The 19,518-nt window shown below is 43.0% G+C and overlaps 1 protein-coding gene across 1 annotated transcript; it reads left to right on the forward strand.

The window, feature by feature from the left end:
* Positions 1-18,727: 18,727 nt before the first annotated feature.
* Positions 18,728-19,156, forward strand: cdkn1b.S (cyclin-dependent kinase inhibitor 1B (p27, Kip1) S homeolog). Its single transcript, NM_001094465.1, is given in 1 exon segment — positions 18,728-19,156. A coding segment is annotated over 1 exon segment (429 nt).
* The last annotated feature ends 362 nt before the right edge of the window (positions 19,157-19,518 follow it).

Below are 19,518 nucleotides of genomic sequence, written 5' to 3' on the forward strand. Positions count from 1 at the left end.
CCTGTGACTGCCATCACTGCAGATTATTGATTATTTACATATTTACATTATACAAAACCCCAATATGACTGCAACACTCCACCTTGTCTCTTCTCTGGGTGCACGGTGTCAAACCCTTGCCAAGGCTGAACCACATACAAAACAAAGGTTTCCTTCACTCCTTGAATATGCAAAGGTCCATTTGTATTGAAAAAAATGAAAACCAGCAAACAAAAATACATCCCACGTCCCTTTATCAAACGTGAGAACCATATCATCAGGGTCGGACTGGGGGGCCCGGGGCCCACCGGGACTGCTATCCAGGGCCCCCCCCCCCGCCCCCCTACTAAGTGAGTGAGTGAGCCATTCGGCGCGCATTCGCAACAGCGCCGCTCGGCACGCATGAAATTTTATTTTTCCCGCGATTCTAAATATCTGGAGAAGGGTAGTCTGGAAACTACTCTGAAAGTGCCCTCATCGGTGTTGTCTGAAGAAAGGTGTTTCACTGAAACATTTTCCTAAAGGAAACCCCAAAGAATTCATCCTGCAACTGTCTTACCTTGAAGACAAATTCAGCTCTCTTGGAACACCACGGGATGGTCATTTCCTGAATATATAATGTGTATGATTAATATCAGGATCTGTAACCTTGATGAAGTGCACTTTATTATTAGGCCTTAAGGGTGTGTGTTGTTGTTTTTAGCACTCTCGTGGGGGAGAGCTTGTGTATGCGCAAGCATATTTTAATTTAGGATGCTCATCTCAAATGAACAACAGAAATAAGGCCTGTTGGTTCCTTTGCTAATGGATTAACGTGGTAACCATGGCAGGCCAGATCCAAAATATTATGGGCCAAAAAGAAGTGCTGTCTTTCATTGGGTAATCATTTTAGTTTCATAAACAGCAAAAGATTTATGCATTTGGAACACGTACAATCATCCTTACAGTTAAAGGAGAACTAAACTCCTTTCTACTACTTCTGTCCCCTGCAGAGGCCTCTCTTCCAGAACCCACCACCCATGTACCCCAATAGGGTTCCTCTCCCCCGTATCTCAAGATAAAAGGCATGGCCGCTCTATCTCGTTGGCAGCCAGTAGCAAGCACAGCTGAAACAAAGACTAGACCACCTTTAATTGCACATTTTACTGGTTATTGATTACCTCCAGAGAGCCAATGAGAGGAAGTCAAACAGCTGCAGATAGTTGCACCAACCTCACTTTGCTACTCTACCTTTTATCATGAGATATTGGGGTTCATGGGGACAGTTAGGTGGGACGAGTCCTCTGCAGGCCTCAATTTGGTATAAAAGGGTTTCGTTCTCCTTTAAATCAACCACCACATCTCCAACTTCTCCTAATCTGATCATTGCTCCACTGTGAAAACATAAAAAACCATGGTGTTTGTAGGGGTCCATCATTGAGATCTTTGCCCTTGGCCCACCAAGCCCTGGTTGGTCATATCTGCCAGGGTCAGAATAAAAAAAACTAAAAGGTTACATTATTACGGAAAATTCAATATTTCTGAAAATGAATGAATCTCTGCAATTTTAACCTGAAGTAACGAGTTTACGAAAAGCGGCAGGACTAATTATGGTTTATGAAATACAATATATATATTTGGATTCGGTTGCATACCAGAGAAGATTCGGAAGGATTATTTCTCAATTGCATTGGGGAAAAAAACCCTTAAGCATCATTGTAATTTATCTGCCTACACGGAACACAGGCTTCCATCTGACGCTGTCAACAGCAGAGTAGGCGTCTGAAAGTGGTTTCAAGCCCTGTGTTTTGGATAATGCTAAAAACCAGTGTCCTAAAAAGAACACTTTTATTGCTTTTGCTTTCCATACCAATGTCATTAGTTAGAGGGGAATCAGGTCATGAAAGATGGGACTTCTACTGGCCCATGAGCTGTTGGTAACCAGAAAGTTGTGAAATGTGTTTTCTAGGCCTGAAGAATGTTCCACCTGCTGACTTATTCCCCTCTCTGATGGCAAATGTAACAGCAGCATATAAATATGAATACAAAATATTAAGGTTTAGGGTTGAGGGCAATGCTAAGGACTGCATTAGGCTGAGAATATGTTCCATTACCCATAGATCTTGTAACAACATACCGTGGTGGTCTAGGGGGGGGGGGGGGTCAGCGGGGACACCTGCCACAAGCTGCTTCTTCTTCCTAAAGCCGCAGTACTAGGGCACGCGGGGCGCACCTTTGCTTTCTTTATTGGCGCATGCGCGCTGGCGTGGTAACATCAGTGCGCAATTCAAATGTTTGACGTAATTGGGCTTGTGATCATTGCCCGTTATAGGATCTTGTTCCTGAGTTTCCTGGTGCTTCTGTGCTATTGAGCTTTTTGCTATTCTGTGATTTTGATTACCTGGTTTGACCCCTGCCTGCTTATGATGATTCTGACTTCCAAAATCCTGACCCTGCCTGGTAACTGACTCCTCTATTCGGTGACCCTTCTGATTGATCTCCTGGTTTGACCCTTGCCTGCCTGACGCTTAGGTCAATTTGTATTCAGCTGGAAGTTGTATGGAGGTCTTTATTATAAATGTTGGTGCAAATGCTTGAAGTTACTACTTTTTATTACACAGGGACTTTTTTTTATTGTCCAGGGAACCTTAATAAAGACAAGAGAGTTAATATAATGCCCTACACATGAGCCCACTGTAAAATGAATGTTCCATATGTTATGAAATGTCTGGAGAAAACCGGTTCCCCAAAAAAAGTCTAAGTTAGGACTTTTGCAGGCATTCCCACTTAAAAAAAAGGAAAAGTCGCCAGCGTTTTTTGAACTTAAATGCATTTTCGGCACACAGGATATGATGTAAGTGACAGAAGATTGAGGAAGATCTACCTTTTTAGCACTTCGCCTGGTCTGAGGTGGTGAAGTCAACTCTGGCGAAAGAGGCAATGTTCGGTAATATCCACACTTTTATGGAGTAACGATCGTTCGCCAGAGCGAAAAGGCGCCAGGCGATAGAGTGCGAATGAACGCTAGCGACAGTCCCGCTCGCAGGGGTTTAAATACCAACATTTGACTTGAATCTCAGTATCATAAAGTATACGCATGATAATAACTTGTCACAGTAAACCACAAAGACATTTCCACGGCTGTGCCGCTAAGTAACTCATGAAAATAACAATGTGGCAGTGAGAACCGCAGGAGCTGCAAGTGTCAGTAAGTTCAGAAATGCAATACTTGTGCCTGCTTCTCCTCTTTGGTACATCAATTAAAAGATTCTAATTAGGATGTCGGATACAGGCACATCTGAATGGTTCTCGTTCAAAGATGTTCTTGGAAGTGATTTACTTATCTTACAATACACCTCAAATGTTCCTGGCTTCCGAACATTCATTATTTCGGGGGAATAAATATCAACTGACCTATATTAAAACAAGGATGCAGTAGGTTTAGCAAATGACTATGTACTGCCATTTGTTCTCCCTTTAAAACAGATACTAATATACTTATATATTCAGCCAAAACACTAATTCATGCCCTTATCTTATCCAGTTTAGACTACTGCAATCTCCTACTAACCGGTCTTCCTGACTCCCATCTCTCTCCCCTCCAATCCATCTTCTATGCTACCAGGATCCTTTTGCTCTTTCCTAAGAGGGAACCTGCTCAACCCCAACTAAAATCCCTAGTATGGCTGCCTGTTAAAGGATAAGTAAACCTTAAAAAATAAGTGAATGTAAAATTGATGAGGGTGATATTCTAAGCACTTGTGCAATGTACATTGATTATTTTTTTTTTTAATTCCAAAATATTAAAGGATTCATGTGCTGTTAATATGAATGAATTCTGTTAAAACATTGCCACCTGCTGGTCATTTTCTGATCAGTCTGACCTCAAAGTAGTCAAGGAAGTTGTCAGGAGAAAGAGGCTGCTCTGATGTTCTTCTACTTAGACAATTAGAAACCTTTCTCATATCTTTCCTAAGCAGAACATTAGATGCAGAACTGGCTATTCTTGTAATTACCATACAAAGCTACTTCCACTGTGTATGTGTGTGTGTGTTATTGCTCACAAGCAGTTTATCAAAAGGTTTAATTATTGATCCTGTATATTTGTATTAATATTAATTAATACAATTATTATTATTATTATTATTATTGAAAAAGGTTCACCCCTTTATTACAATATACTAGTGGCAGGATACAAATATAAATACACACACTCTGCCACACACTAGTTCAGATAATTCATATAACTGTAAAATCCCTGAAATAGGAATCATCTCTCATTTTAATATGATTGTGAAACATCAAACAAAAACAGAACTGCTTCCAGAGTACAGGTATGGGACCTGTTATCCAGAATGGTCAGTACCTGGGGTCTTCCGGATAACAGATTTTTCTGTAATTTTGATCTTCATACCTTAAGTCTACTAGAAAATCAAGTAAACAATAAATAAACCCAACAGGCTGGTTTTGCTTCCAACAAGGATTAATTATATCTTAGTTGGGATCAAGTACAAGCGACTGTTTTATTATTACAGAGAAAAATTAAATATTTTTTTAAAATTTGGATTGTTTGGATAAAGTGGAGTCTATGGGAGACAGCCATTCTGTAATTCGGAGCTTTCTGGATAACGAGTTTACGAATAACGGATTCCATACCTTTACTTCCAAGTACAACTAGTTCCTTTTAATTGCTTTACTAAATTATTCCAAACTTGACACTTGCCCTCCCCATATTTTTTAACTTCTTAGTGAAAAGCCATTGGCTGCATTTAGTCGTGCCTGCTTGCACTTCAATTTATAGTACAGGCAAGAGCAGATGACACACCAAATACAGACAGAGATAAATATAGACAAGTGTTCATTTTGTTATGTGCTGATATATATTAACGTCATGGGCATGGGATGTTTACAACATTCGGGTCTTAAAGGAACATGCCATGCTCTTCTCTTACACCTAGGGAGTGAAGTATACACACAAATGGCTATGGTCTCTTTGAGGTATCTTAACACCAAAAAGTGAAAGTCTTTTAAAGTAATGGAACAATATTGTACGGTTGTGCTACACTGGCAAAACTGGTGTGTGTAAGGGTTAGTTCACACAAGGAGATTCGGGGAGATTGTGTCGCCTCGTCTTCTGAGCAACAAACTCCCCGAACTGCCTCAACGTTTTTCCCCATAGGCTACAATGAAAAGTCGCCTGTGCTAATGCACATGCGGCAATGCGTTTTCCATAGTCGCCCGAAGTTGCCTGTGTAAGGAATACTCACCGATCTGTTTATATAAAGATCTGTTTTTATAAACTATGCTTGAATGGCTGCCCCATGGCTACACAGCAGCTTGTTTATATAAACTATAGTAGTACTTATCTGTTATCTACTGTGTATCCTGTGCTTGAATGGCTGCCCCCATGGCTACACAGCAGCTTGTTTATATAAACTATAGTAGTATTTGTTATCTACTGTGTATTCTGTGCTTGAATGGCTGCCCCTATTGCTACACAGCAGCTTGTTTATATAAACTATAGTAATACTTATCTGTTATCTACTGTGTATCCTGTGCTTGAATGGCTGCCCCCATGGCTACACAGCAGCTTGTTTATATAAACTATAGTAGTACTTATCTGTTATCTACTGTGTATCCTGTGCTTGAATGGCTGCCCCTATGGCTACACAGCAGCTTGTTTATATAAACTATAGTAGTACTTATCTGTTATCTACTGTGTATCCTGTGCTTGAATGGCTGCCCCCATGGCTACACAGCAGCTTGTTTATATAAACTATAGTAGTATTTGTTATCTACTGTGTATTCTGTGCTTGAATGGCTGCCCCTATTGCTACACAGCAGCTTGTTTATATAAACTATAGTAATACTTATCTGTTATCTACTGTGTATCCTGTGCTTGAATGGCTGCCCCTATTGCTACACAGCAGCTTGTTTATATAAACTATAGTAGTACTTATCTGTTATCTACTGTGTATCCTGTGCTTGAATGGCTGCCCCCATGGCTACACAGCAGCTTGTTTATATAAACTATAGTAGTACTTATCTGTTATCTACTGTGTATCCTGTGCTTGAATGGCTGCCCCCATGGCTACACAGCAGCTTGTTTATATAAACTATAGTAGTATTTGTTATCTACTGTGTATTCTGTGCTTGAATGGCTGCCCCTATTGCTACACAGCAGCTTGTTTATATAAACTATAGTAATACTTATCTGTTATCTACTGTGTATCCTGTGCTTGAATGGCTGCCCCTATTGCTACACAGCAGCTTGTTTATATAAACTATAGTAGTACTTATCTGTTATCTACTGTGTATCCTGTGCTTGAATGGCTGCCCCCATGGCTACACAGCAGCTTGTTTATATAAACTATAGTAGTACTTATCTGTTATCTACTGTGTATCCTGTGCTTGAATGGCTGCCCCCATTGCTACACAGCAGCTTGTTAGCTTACCGCAGTCACAAACTCAAGAAGACGCCAGCAAGTGCGAGGGTTGTATAGATGACATGACATCCAAAGCCGCAAGACCGAGCTGCAGCAAGCAGGATGAAGAGCCTCATGAGGCTCCGGAGCCATGGGTTGCCTACCCTTGGATTAGAAGAAAGGAGGTTCCACCTAAATATTCGGAAGGGGTTTTTTACAGTGAGAGCTGTGAAGATGTGGAATTGTCTCCCTGAATCAGTGGTACAGGCTGATACATTAGATAGGTATAAGAAGGGGTTGGATGGTGTTTAGCAAGTGAGGGAATACAGGGTTATGGGAGATAGCTCATAGTACAAGTTGATCCAGGGACTGGTCCCATTGCCATTTTGGAGTCAAGATGGCAAATTGGAGAGGCTTCAAATGTTTTTTTTTTGCCTTCCTCTGGATCAACTAGCAGTTAAAATAGAGTTTAAAGGTAGAACTTGAAGGATGTGTGTCTTTTTTCAATCTAACTTACTATGTTACTATGTCTTGGGATTTCAGTGCAGCCTGAGCTTTGCACCTTGCATCATAGGTTGGTGGTCAGTAAAGGACTGTGCTGCACTGTGTGTCCCCCTAGGTTGCACATAAGAATGATGCCCAAGCAAAGAGGCATCTGGGTGCCATACTGCCTTCAGCATTCCTTGCCAAATACATGCAGCACTGGATTCATGAGAAGAGCACATCCTTGCACTCCATTCTAAAGGGCAAAGACCTGCACCTAGGGTGCTAAGTGCAAGACAGGAAGCAAAGTGCAAAAACATGGCAATTTGTGCTTGTCTTTTGCACACTTCCTTAAGGTGGCCATACACGGGCAGATAAAGCTGCCGATATTGGTTGTTTGGACCAATTTGACAGCTTATCTGCCCGTGTATGGGGGCTTCTGACGGGTCTTTCCGATTGATATCTGGCCACGATATAGATCGGGAAGGTTTACATTTTTAATCGACTGCCCCTTGGCGTATCATAATTCGATCGTTCTGCCATATGGCCAAACGTTCAAATTACCCCCGATATAGCCATGCCGCTAGTGGCATATCAGGGAAAGATCCGCTCGTTTGGCGATGTCGCCAAACGAGTGGATCTTTGAGTCTATGGCCAGCTTTACACTTTGTAAATGAGCCCTATGGTGCGAGTTAAATCATTTTCTTTTAAGAATTCTTCTCACCTAAATGTATTGTAAAGCTTTCCTCCAGCTGCCTGTGATCTTCATATGCGTCTCGGCGGGTATCTGCGCTCGCCTGTAGGCTGTTAGGCTGGAATTTAATTTCTTTACTAGAATATAAAAGAACCAACAGTTTCTCCTTAAATGACAAAGAAGTATTTGCAGTTCTGTTTAAATGCCAATCTGAAGTCCCTGTGGCAAGAAAGCTGGTGACAACTTTGATGGTCAATGTAATGTGATGCAGCCAAACCATCATGCAACGAGCTTTGTGCCATACACCGGCCTGGATGTAATGTGCAGAAATGTCATGTGCTGTCCTCTGTATAAGAAGCAACAACAGCTGCCCGGGGGTGAAAATATAACTCTGATGTTAATCATTAACTTATAAAATGCAGACATTATTACTTAGTCATTTGTTAGGTAGGTTCTATATAAAGGTAAACTCAGACAATGAAAAATTGGTGGTCAGGGCCCCCTCTACAAGTTAAAAAAAAAAATAATTGGTGACCAGGGTTCCCCTAAAAGTTAAAAAAGAACCTTGGCACTATTGGCCCCCCATAAAAGTTTTTTTTTTTTTTTTTAACATTGGCACCAGGGCCCCCCCTAAAAGTTTGGCATGGGGTTTAATAAAAAAAAACAAAAAAAACACATTGGTGTTCAATAGAACTGAACTTGTGGCTTCAGAACTCCATGTCTTTTCACAGCTTCGGCTCTTTTCGCGGCTTTGGGTCTTCGCGGCTTCTGGTTATCGATGCACCGAATCCAGGATTCAGTTCAGTATTCGCCCTTTTTTAGCTGGATTCGGTCGAATCCTTCTGGCCAGCCAAACTGAAACCTAATTTGCATATGCAAATTAGGGGTGGGGAGGGAAATCATATGACTTTTTGTCACAAAACAAGGAAGTAAAAAATGTTTTCCCCTTCCCACCCCTAATTTGCATGTGCAAATTAGGATTCGGTTCTCGGCAGAATCTTTCGCAAATGATTCGGGGGTTTGGCGGAATGCAAAATAGTGGATTCGGTGCATCCCTACTTCTGGTTTTCGCAGCTTCTGGTCTTCGGGACCTTGGCTGTTCGGCTCTTCAATGGCTTAGGCGCAGCTTCGGCGCTTTCAAGGGGGGCACCGCTATTTCAAAAAGTGCAGCACAGCTGGGCCCCCCTTTAGGCCTTGTACGATAGTACCCCCTGTATATGGGAGCAGGTGATACTGGGGGTGCATGGGTGGCCTGGGTGGTAGGAGGCTTCGGCAGAGGATTCACATGGTATAAAGATGTTTTTTCTTTAAGACTTTGATGATTATATAAGTTATGATACGACACACAGAATCCAGCAAAGAACTTCATGACGTCACTCGTAAAGGATCCATACGAAGTATAAAATACTCAACTGTACTGACAATGACACAAGGCCAAGAGCTGAGGGGTCGGATTTTCTCCCATCATGTGAGATATTTACCTCTCTCGTAATTTCTTCAGTTCCACATCCCTTTCACTCAGCAGTTCAGAGATGCCGAGAAAGTAATTGTGCTCCAGGTTCAGAAGGGTCTCTGAAGCCGGGGGGAACGTATCAGATCATGGTAAATGTCTGCAAAGTCTTCATCCCAGTTGGGCTCTTCGGGTCGTGCATGTTTCAAAGTTGAGGCGCACAAAACAAATATTCTAATTTAGTGTTGTATGTGGAAAGCACAGCAGGTATCCAGGATTCAGCCTTTTTAAGCAGGAGTCAGATTTGGTCGAAATGAATCCTAATTTGCATATGTAAATTAGGGACATGGAGGGAAATCACGTAAATTTTCTTCACAAAACAAGGAGGTAAACATTTTTTTCACACTTTTTCCTGCAAATTAGGATTTAGATTCAGTTCGGTATTAGGCCAAAACTTTCACTAAGGATTTGGCCAAATCGTACTTCCTTAGTAAATAGAGGCACTGAGATCTCACCGCTGTATAGGATTTCATCCACATTTTGGCTAATTTTTCTGCATCCACCTCGGACAACCTCATGGCTTCCTGGGATAGTTCAGCTTCCCCGTCATAGTCCTTGACTGTCTCTTCCTCCACAAAACGTTGCTTAGGTCTGTTCGTTGAGAAATGTACCAAATTGAAAGGGCTAAAAATCCCCCCAATATATTCCTAGAGATAAGGTTAAATTAAAACAACTTTTCCACTGTGCATTGAGACCACATTTCCAGTGATAAATAGAATTGCTATTGAAAGAAATTGCTGATTGTGGTTTGCTCTTCTCTGCACTGCTGGTTCTTACTAAATGTACCAGTAAAACAGTGCTGCAGTAGACTTATCTCCCCCAACTGCCTTCCCGCCGGCTAGAATCTAAATTGCCGGCGGGATGGCACTCGGAGCGCTCCATTTTCCGAAGTCGCCCAAGTTGCCTCAGAACCTTCCGGTGACTTTGGAAAACGAAGTGTTCCGATTGCCATCCCACCGGCGATTGAGATTGTAGCCGGCGACTAAATCTCCCTGAATCTTCGCGTGTCTCTGCCCTAAAGGAGAAGTAAAGGTTAAACAACTGGGGGTTGTCAACACGTTAGCATGTGTGAACACAATCTAATGAACACAATCGTTAACCTGGTGCCCCAGGCCGGTGCAAACACTACACAAAAATCCCAGTGGCCCAGGATCATTACTTGAAGAGCGTCAACTTGCTGCTTGTAATCTAAGAATTCCATTTCGGGGTTAGCAGTTTTCCAGCCAAATTGGGCTACTAATTTAAAGTCCAGGCACGTTTTGAAAGTACAAACTAGCCAAGGTACGGATTTGGGCTACTTTTTGGGCCATTGGCTGGTTTTTTCTTGCCCTAATGTGCCAAGCTTGCTTCTCCCAATTCATGTTGGGTAATGTCATTTTTGTTTAACAAATTGCCAACTGCCAAGTTTAAAGAGATACTGTCATGGGAAAAAGTTACTAGTGCTGCTCCAGCAGATTTCTGCACTGAAATCCATTTCTCAAAAGAGCAAACAGATTTTTTTATATTCAATTTTGAAATCTGACATGGGGCTAGACATATTGTCAATTTCCCAGCTGCCCCAAGTCATGTGACAATGTACTGTCTCTTTAAAAATTCGACTTTATTCACCATCTAAAACCTGCCAAATTGTTGTTTTAGCCTACGGATGACCTCCTAGAATCTATTTGGTGAACTTTAAAAAATCAACGTTTTATTGGAGAAAAACTTTGAATCTAATTCGATCTCCGAATAAATCCACTCTGGTTTTTTTACACTAACAGTTTTTACCATTTTTTCGGATTTTTCTCCTGAAAACTCCTATTTCTTATGCTTTTTGCCTGAAAACTCAGAAAACTTGAAGGTATTGCACGAAACCCAGTGCACATCAAAAAATCATTGAGACTTCTCCCATTGACTTATATGCAACTTTGACAGGTATGAGATGCCGGATTTTCTGATTCAGACTTTTCCATCCACGGGGTTCACCAAATTCCGAAAAAACTGTGATTTTTCAAAAGTCCGATTTTATTTAAAAAAATTCGGATTTTAATAAATAACCCCCTTAGGCTTGGATTGTAGACATTAAAGGTGAACTTTCGCTCTGCAAAGGATTAGGCTAGAAATGCTACACATTGGGGGGATTTAAAAAAAGTGGTGATATCGAGACAAAATAAAAGTGCAGATAAAAATGTCAGATTTCCCACCTGGGCTTTCTAATTCTTTCTATGTTTGTGTAATTCTACAAAAAACGCTATTTTGCATAATATAGGGATTTGTATCAGAAATATGTTTTATTATCTTAGGTCAAGTGTCTAATTGCTGCTAAAACTATAAAAAAATGTCAAGGAGGCTTTACTTTTCCTTTAGATAATATATTCACTCAAATTGCTAATATTGCCGAATGTATTCGCGCCTGGCGAATACATTCGCCTATCACTAATGGGGTAGAGTTACACTGAGCTTTACTGCATTTTTAAAATGTCGGAGAAAATGTTATTTAAAATGTCGTTTTTGCCCCATTTTATGTTGTGTGAAAGACAAATTCATATGTCTGTATACTGTCTTTCATTCACTAAAATATGAAAAGTGCCGGTTGAGTTGGAATTTAGTTGAATTTCTGTTTGCTAATATGGAAAAAGTATTTTACACCAGTTTACCACTTTTACTCCAAAAATGGTCTCTCTCCACTTCTGTGAATCCCCCCCCCCTTTGTATTCTGTACCAGCCCAAGGCAACCGTTACCCTTTAGCAGTAAAGATCTTTGTCTCCAAAGATGCCCCAGTAGCTCCCTATCTTCTTTTCTGCTGATTCACTGCACATGCTCTGTGCTGCTGATTGACTGATTAGTAATTAATACAGATAATTACTACATGGCAGCACAGAAACCAGTGCAATTAGCATCAGAATTTAATAATCAGCAAACCTGTAGCATCAGCTTATATTACAGGGAAGCTCATTTTCTGCTGGATAATTAGTGACGAGCCCTAAGCTTAGCTTCTCAACAGCCAATCAGAGCCCACTGAGCATGTGAGTGTCACAGACACTTTCCAAGATGGTGACCCTCTGTGACAAGTGTGAAGTCCTGGATCATTGCTGCTATTGACAAGCTGAAAATTTAGCCTCGTGCAATAAGTTCACTATATAAAATATGGTATTTTTAGCCAAATTTATTTTTAGGGTTTAGTTCTCCTTTAAGGGCCAAATTGCTTCATGAAATGCAGGGGCCATAATGTGTCTGTTAACCCAACAATGTAAAATGGGGTATGGTTTTGTCCGGGGCGGGGGCTGTTTTGGGGGTGTGGTTAAAATATGTGCTAGAAGCAGGAGTGTCCAACCCAGGGTTGCCAGTTTTCCAGCCCAATTGGGCTACTAATTTAAAGCCCAGGTTGTGGGATTTGAAAGTACAAACTAGCCAAGGTACAAATTTGGGCTACTTTTTGGGCCATTGGCTGGTTTGTACTTTGGAAACCAGCCAAAGTTCTTTCTTGCTCTAATGTGCCAAGCCTGTGTCTCCTGGTGCATTTTGGGTAATGTAGTTTTTGTTTAACAATTTGCCAAGTTGAATGTAAGACTACAATACCCAGCATGCAATGGGACTGACTTGTGTAGAAGCCGAGAGTTACCAGACTTTGGGCTCTGTACCCCAGTCTCCTGTCACTCTTGAGCATTCTTAGCTGACTTTTCTCAATTTCAGACAATTTTGGGCCAAACATCTGTTGGCCACGAAAAAGTCTAGACATTAGGGTTGCCACCGCTTCATAAAATTTCCACTGGCCGATGGTGGGGACAAGGAAAAAAGGGGCGGGCCGTGACAGGTCGTGAAGTAAAAGGGGGTGGAGCCACGACACGCAAAAGCCAGGAGGCAGAGAAAAGGTAAGTTTTGAGCGGATGGGGGGCTGGCCACAGGATTTTGTTAGTGGTATTACAAATTTACTGGCAGCTTCATTGCTACTAGGCCGGTAAACAACAACTTATAGAAAATATAGTCCTGCGTATGAATACACACTCTCCCCTTCCAGTACTAAGCCTCTGATTATACCTATGTGCCTGGCATGCATTGCACCCTGGGTAACTGGCTGCTGGGAGGCACCATTGTCACATGATCTGTTCTGAAGTATCTGTGCTCCAGCCCCTGCAGCTGCGCCAGCCCCTACAGCTGCTCCCATTTACCTCTGTCCCAGTCATGTGAGTCACTCAAGCATTACCAGTGCAGCTCAGGGATGCCCACTATCTACTGATATCACTCTAATAAACTGCTGCCATTTCCCATAGTCCTATGTGCGCTACGGGTGCCTACGCAGTACAATCTTCTTCTAGTTGTGGGTCGCAGCTGGTTTTGCTATTACATATCGCCCTCTTGTGTCCATAATGCAAAAATACTTTCAGAGGTTCGATAAATTATATCCTTATAAACGGCATTGTGTTTTTATATGATCATGAAACTCCTCAGTAACTTATAATATCCTTATATTTTACAAGAGGGGGTACTTTATTCACTGTATTATAACAGTTGTACAATATAGAGAATAGATTATGCTCTCCTAGGGGCAGATTTATCAAAGGTCGAACTGAATTTTCGAAAGTACAAAACTTTGAATTTCTAAGTAATTCTTGGGTACTTTGACCATCGAATAGTCCAACTTCGATTCGAATTTGAAAAAAACTTCGAAATCTGTCATGTACTGTCATAAAACTTTGACCATTCGCCACCTCAAAGCTGCCAAAGTGCTGTTTTAGCCTATGGGGGACCTCCTAGAACCTATATGGAGGCAATTGGTGGAGTTTGAGAGGTCGAAGTTTTTTGGGGGAAAACGTCGAATCGAAGTAGATTCAAGGCGCTATTCCTTGAATCGTACAATTCAAATAACACCACTTCAACCTCCAAAAACCTTGGACCTCTATTCTGTTGGTCTTTTTGGAAATCGAAGTTTTTTTAACTTCGAACTTTGACCCTTGATAAACCTGCCCCCTAGTTTCATGATTAGAAACCATAGGTCCCAATAATATTTAATTAGCTGGGCCTTTGCCAGCCAGAACCCCATCTACCTACAAACCCAGTCCCCATATAGCCCAGAAATAAGTCAAATCAACAGTTTTTTTCCTTAAAGACGGCTCACCATTCATCCAACTGGCTTTCTTAATTCTGCTTCTCACTATAACTAAACAATCTGCCCAGACTGAGGGGTTACAATGATATGTATAAGATCTTCAGCGCCGTTTCTGGGGAAGGAGCCGCCTGAGGCGGCTCCTGCAATGCCGCCCCCCGCACCGACTTACCTGTCGGCGAGGGGAGGCAGGAACACGATTGCGGAGAGTGCAATTGCGCTCTCTCGCAATAGCGCAGCCGAATTTCCGGTTTAAAAACCGGAAATTCGGCTCTTAAAGGTGCAGGAGCGGCTTTTTGCCGCCCCTGGAATCCTGTCTGGCGCTGCCGCCTGAGGCGAGCGGCTCAGCTCGCCTCATTGGCGGAGCGCCCCTGAAGATCTGGGAAATAGAAGCCATAGAAGCAACATGAGGGCGAGGGGCAAACCTGAACCCATAGGCCACTCTCAGCTTAAAGAACTCTTGCTTCAAATATATATCTGTAATATTTCCAACGAGGCAGACTCTCACGTTAAATCTGACAGCGACCAGAGGGTCAATAGACCTAAATCTGCCCCCTCCCCTGAGGATCCTACAGATGTTTTGTGTATGTTTTGCCCTTAAAGAAGAAATCTTAGGGTAGGACTCCACGAACTATTTTGTCGCGATCCGGCGCGCTGCGACAAAAATAAGAGAAGAGATTGTCGCATGGTGTTGCATCGTTGATCCGACGTGAAACAACTGTCGGATGCAGCCGCTGCGTCTGCAATCGATATTCGCTGTGACACCATGCGACAATTCTTTCTCTTACCTTATTTTTGCATTTGTCGCAGAGCGTCGGATCACGACAAAATCGCTCGTGGAGTCCTACCCTCACATAAAGCTAAAGATGTTACAGCATGGAGTATGAGGAGAGCAAAACGATGCTATCCTAGGTTATAGTCTGGGCGTATTTATAGCAAAATGTGTGAATTCAATACTTCCCGTGTCATTTTGACTTTCAGGTCACTAGGGGGCGCCATTATGTAAGGAGCTCCTTCATTATCCCTAATCACTTACCTCCTAACTGGCTCTCCTGTCACAGGCGATTGCAAATGGGTTCCATTCATGGGAATTGCAATTAAACCTTGTTGTATATCACTGCACCGCTGGTTGTGACTCATAAATAATGCAGCAGAAGCAGAGCTAGAGGGAAACTGAAAGGCAGCATTCCCATTGGATAATTATGTGCCACTCTAGACATGGGAGGGTGGTTAGAGAGTGTTAAAGGAACAGTATCACCAATAAATGAAAGTGATTTAAAGTAATGAAAATATACTGTTGCCCTGCTAGGGTTGCCACCTGTCCGGTTTTGACCCAGACAGCCCGGTATTTTGAAGGGCTGCCCGGGTCAAAACTTCCTACACGGTTTTCCAAATAAGGAAAACCGCCGATTGCTGACCACCAATCGCCGCGTCATAGCCCCGCCCCTGACATAACCACTCCCATCTACGTCACAGCCCCTAGGGCCAGATTTCCTTGTCGGCGCCCCCTATTTCATGCAGTCCTTTCGCCCCTGGGTCTCGTGGTCCTAGTGCCTGCACTACCCTCTATTTCCCCACACCTTGTTACAGCTCCTTACCCTGACATTATCATACTTTAATAAACACACACTATCTCCAGTTACAGCACCTTACCCCGACACCATTGTGCCTTACTATACACACTGTCCCCAGTTACAGCTCCTTACCCTGACATTATCATACCTTACTATACACACTATCCCATTAACAGCTCCTTACCCTGACACCATTCTGCGTTACAATACACACTATCCCCAGTTACAGCTCCTTACCCTGACACCATCGTGCCTTACTATACACACTATCCCATTAACAGCTCCTGACACAATTGTGCCTTACTATACACAATCCCATTAACAGCTCCTTACCATGACACCATTGTGCCTTACTATACACACTATCCCCAGTAACGGCTCAGTACCTTAAAACCGTTGTACCTTGCTATACACACTATCCCCAGTTACAGCTCCTTACCCTGATCCCTGACACCATCGTGCCTTACTATACACACTATCCCATTAACAGCTCCTGACACAATTGTGCCTTACTATACACACTATCCCATTAACAGCTCCTTACCATGACACCATTGTGCCTTACTATACACACTATCCCCAGTAACGGCTCAGTACCTTAAAACCATTGTACCTTGCTATACACACTATCCCCAGTTACAGCTCCTTACCCTGATCCCTGACACCATCGTGCCTTACTATCCACACTATGCCCAGTTACAGCTCCTTACGCTGACACCATCGTGCCTTACTATACACACTATGCCCAGTTACAACTCCTTACCCCGACACCATCGTGCCTTACTATACAAGTCTGCACTTGGTCAATGGGTTAGTGAGTAATAGTGCTGGCAGCTGTGAGTATTTCACTCCCTCTCTCCTGGCTTGGGCTGCACAGAAAGTGACGAGTCAGTGCAATGTCACGTGATCCTGTGGGTCAGTGGCTGCGGCTCTGCAGGATTAGAGGCTCTGCAGGATTAGAGGCTCTGCATGTGCCCCCTGTCACTACATAATGTCTGTCTGTGTGCACTGGCCTCAGTGGGTGGCTACTGGTTTCCTGAGGCACGTGCCTCCCTTTCCTGGTGCTTAATCTGTTTCCGCACTCAGCCATTCAACTGCCGGCAGCAGTCTAGACTTGCCCAAACACTCTCCTGCCTCTGCTACACCCTAATAAGCCACAGATACGGTTGCGTTCAGAATAATATCAGTGCGTTTAAAAAAGCGAATAAAGCTCAAACTCCTTATAATAACAATCTTGCTTTTTTCTATTGAGTCAGTGTTTTCTTGTAACCCATTGAGCACGTTTCTTTATTTCAACTCTGGGACTTTGCAGGGGCTTCTTGCCGATAGTTTTGATTCACATAGTTGTCTTCTAAGTATCACAGGTAACTTTAATCCTTCTTTCATCTCCCTGGAGCCAATGATTGGCTGAAATTTTGCCATTTTGGCTATTCTATCCATTCAAATGATCGTTTTCTGTTTACTTTCATGTTTTTAAGGTTTTGAAACAGATTTATACAGGGAACTCTGAGTATCACTCATTTATTATAAGGGATAATGTAACCCCTACTGTAAATGATAAGGATATTAGAAGTCACTGAGGGGTTGTTCTGTGACCATATAAAGGCACAAGGCTGCAGGCTGAGTTATACAGGGAACTCTGAGTATCACTCATGTATTATAAGATAATGTACCCCCTACTGTAAATGATAAGGATATTAGAAGTCACTGAGGGGTTCTGTGACCATATAAAGACACAAGGCTGCAGGCTGAGTTATACAGGGAACTCTGAGTATCACTCATGTATTATAAGGGAGAATATACCCCCTACTGTAAATGATAAGGATATTAGAAGTCACTGAGGGGTTGTTCTGTGACCATATAAAGACACAAGGCTGCAGGCTGAGTTATACAGGGAACTCTGAGTATCACTCATGTATTATAAGGGATAATGTACCCCCTACTGTAAATGATAAGGATATTAGAAGTCACCGAGGGGTTGTTCTGTGACCATATAAAGGCACAAGGCTACAGGCTGAGTTATACAGGGAACTCTGAATATCACTCATGTATTATAAGGGATAATGTACCCCCTACTGTAAATGATAAGGATATTCATCACAAAGTTATGCTTATAACTGTTAGTTTGGTGCCAGGGTGCAGTTGAATACCAATGGAAACTTCAGCTGCAAAACACTAGGGGGCATATTTATCAAGGTCGAATTTCGAGTTTGAAAAACTTCGAAATTCGAATTCAAAAACACCAACCGAAATGAAGTCAAAGTTTTTTTTTGGCCAAATCGGTCAGTGCTCTATTAGGTCCGCATTCGGCCTAATTTGAATCGTACGAATCGAAGTAATAGTGAATTTGCATCAAAGTTTTTCCCAAAAAAAAAAAAAACTTCGATTTTTCAAAGTCCACCCATTGACTCCAAATCAGTTCTAGGAGGTCCCCGTAGGCTAAAACGGCAATTCGGCAGGTTTTAGATGGCGAATGGTTGAAGTTGAATTTTTAAAGGGACAGTACACGATCAATGTCGATATTCGAATTTTCAGGGTTTTTTTCAAATTCGAATCAAAGTATACAAAAAAATAGCTCGAAATTCGAATTTTTGGAATTCAGAAATTCTGCCCCCTAGGGATCAGCTTTTTGACTCATTTTTCTGACCTGTCTTTTTGTTTTTTTTCTACCTCACCTACTTTGTTACTTGGTACAATCCCATCCTAGAGATAGAGAATGATCAGGTACAAAGCTTTGGAGCTTCCCCGGGTCAGTACAACTGTATAAAGGAAATAGGGGGGAGCGCGGATTAATAGAGAGATGTAAATATTGTGAGTGTGAGTGTTACGCGGGTTTAGGGGTCTCGTCTCCCCCGTTCTACCTTAATCAGGCGGGTCCCAGTTCCGCCAGTGACCAGCAGAGGGCGTTCGGATTTCCCCGCAGCGGGCGCTGGTCGCATAACCCGCCATATTGGGCGGCGCAGGAGCCCGGTGACCTCCGTTACTTCACAGCCGAATCCATGTCGGGGGTGCCGCTATTCCCGGAGGCCCCGGGAGTGGAACGGGTGTCCCGGGCCCCCAGTTCCCCGCGTTCCCCCGCCCGGCGCAGCCTGTTTGGTCCGGTAGATCACGAGCTGTTGGCCCGGGACTTTGAGCGGAGCCTTCGGGCGATGGAGGAAGAGAAACGCGAGAAGTGGAACTTCGACTTCCGCAACTACCGGCCGCTACCGGGGCCCCTTCAGTGGAAGGAAACGGACCAGGCGCCTGAATTCTACCACCGGGGACACGAGCACAAATCACAGCGGAACGAGTCGAGTCCGGCCGAATCCCGAGCGAAGAAGCGCAGCGGAGAGGCAGCGGGTGAGTCCAAGTGCGCCCGGGGGAGGGCGGAGCCACAAGTTCCCCTGATACTTAACTTCACCCCGCTACTGCTGCTGCTGTCGTCTTAACCCCTATCCTGTAGTTTTTTGTCCCAGGATCCCCCCAGTATTTCTTATTAGATAGAGCGGAGTATAGTTATAGTCTCCCCGCTCCCCCCATAACCCATAATAGTCCAGGCGACTACAACTGTTGCCCCGCGCATCGGGCTCTCCATTAACCCATTGTAGGGGCTCCAGGCCGGATTCCCCTGTCTCTAACACACAGGCCTCCCCTACTCCAAAAAAAAAGTGTTTCTGTCCAACCTCCTCCCTCAGTCTGAGCTGGACTGTGAATTCCTTCACTCAAACCCTGAGTCACCCAGAGAAACAACAACCTGCGACTGACTGTGTCCTCCCTGGTAACAACAACAACTTAGAACAAATCTGCTTCC

Source organism: Xenopus laevis, chromosome 3S, assembly GCF_017654675.1.
Source record: "Xenopus laevis strain J_2021 chromosome 3S, Xenopus_laevis_v10.1, whole genome shotgun sequence".
NCBI lineage: Eukaryota > Metazoa > Chordata > Amphibia > Anura > Pipidae > Xenopus > Xenopus laevis.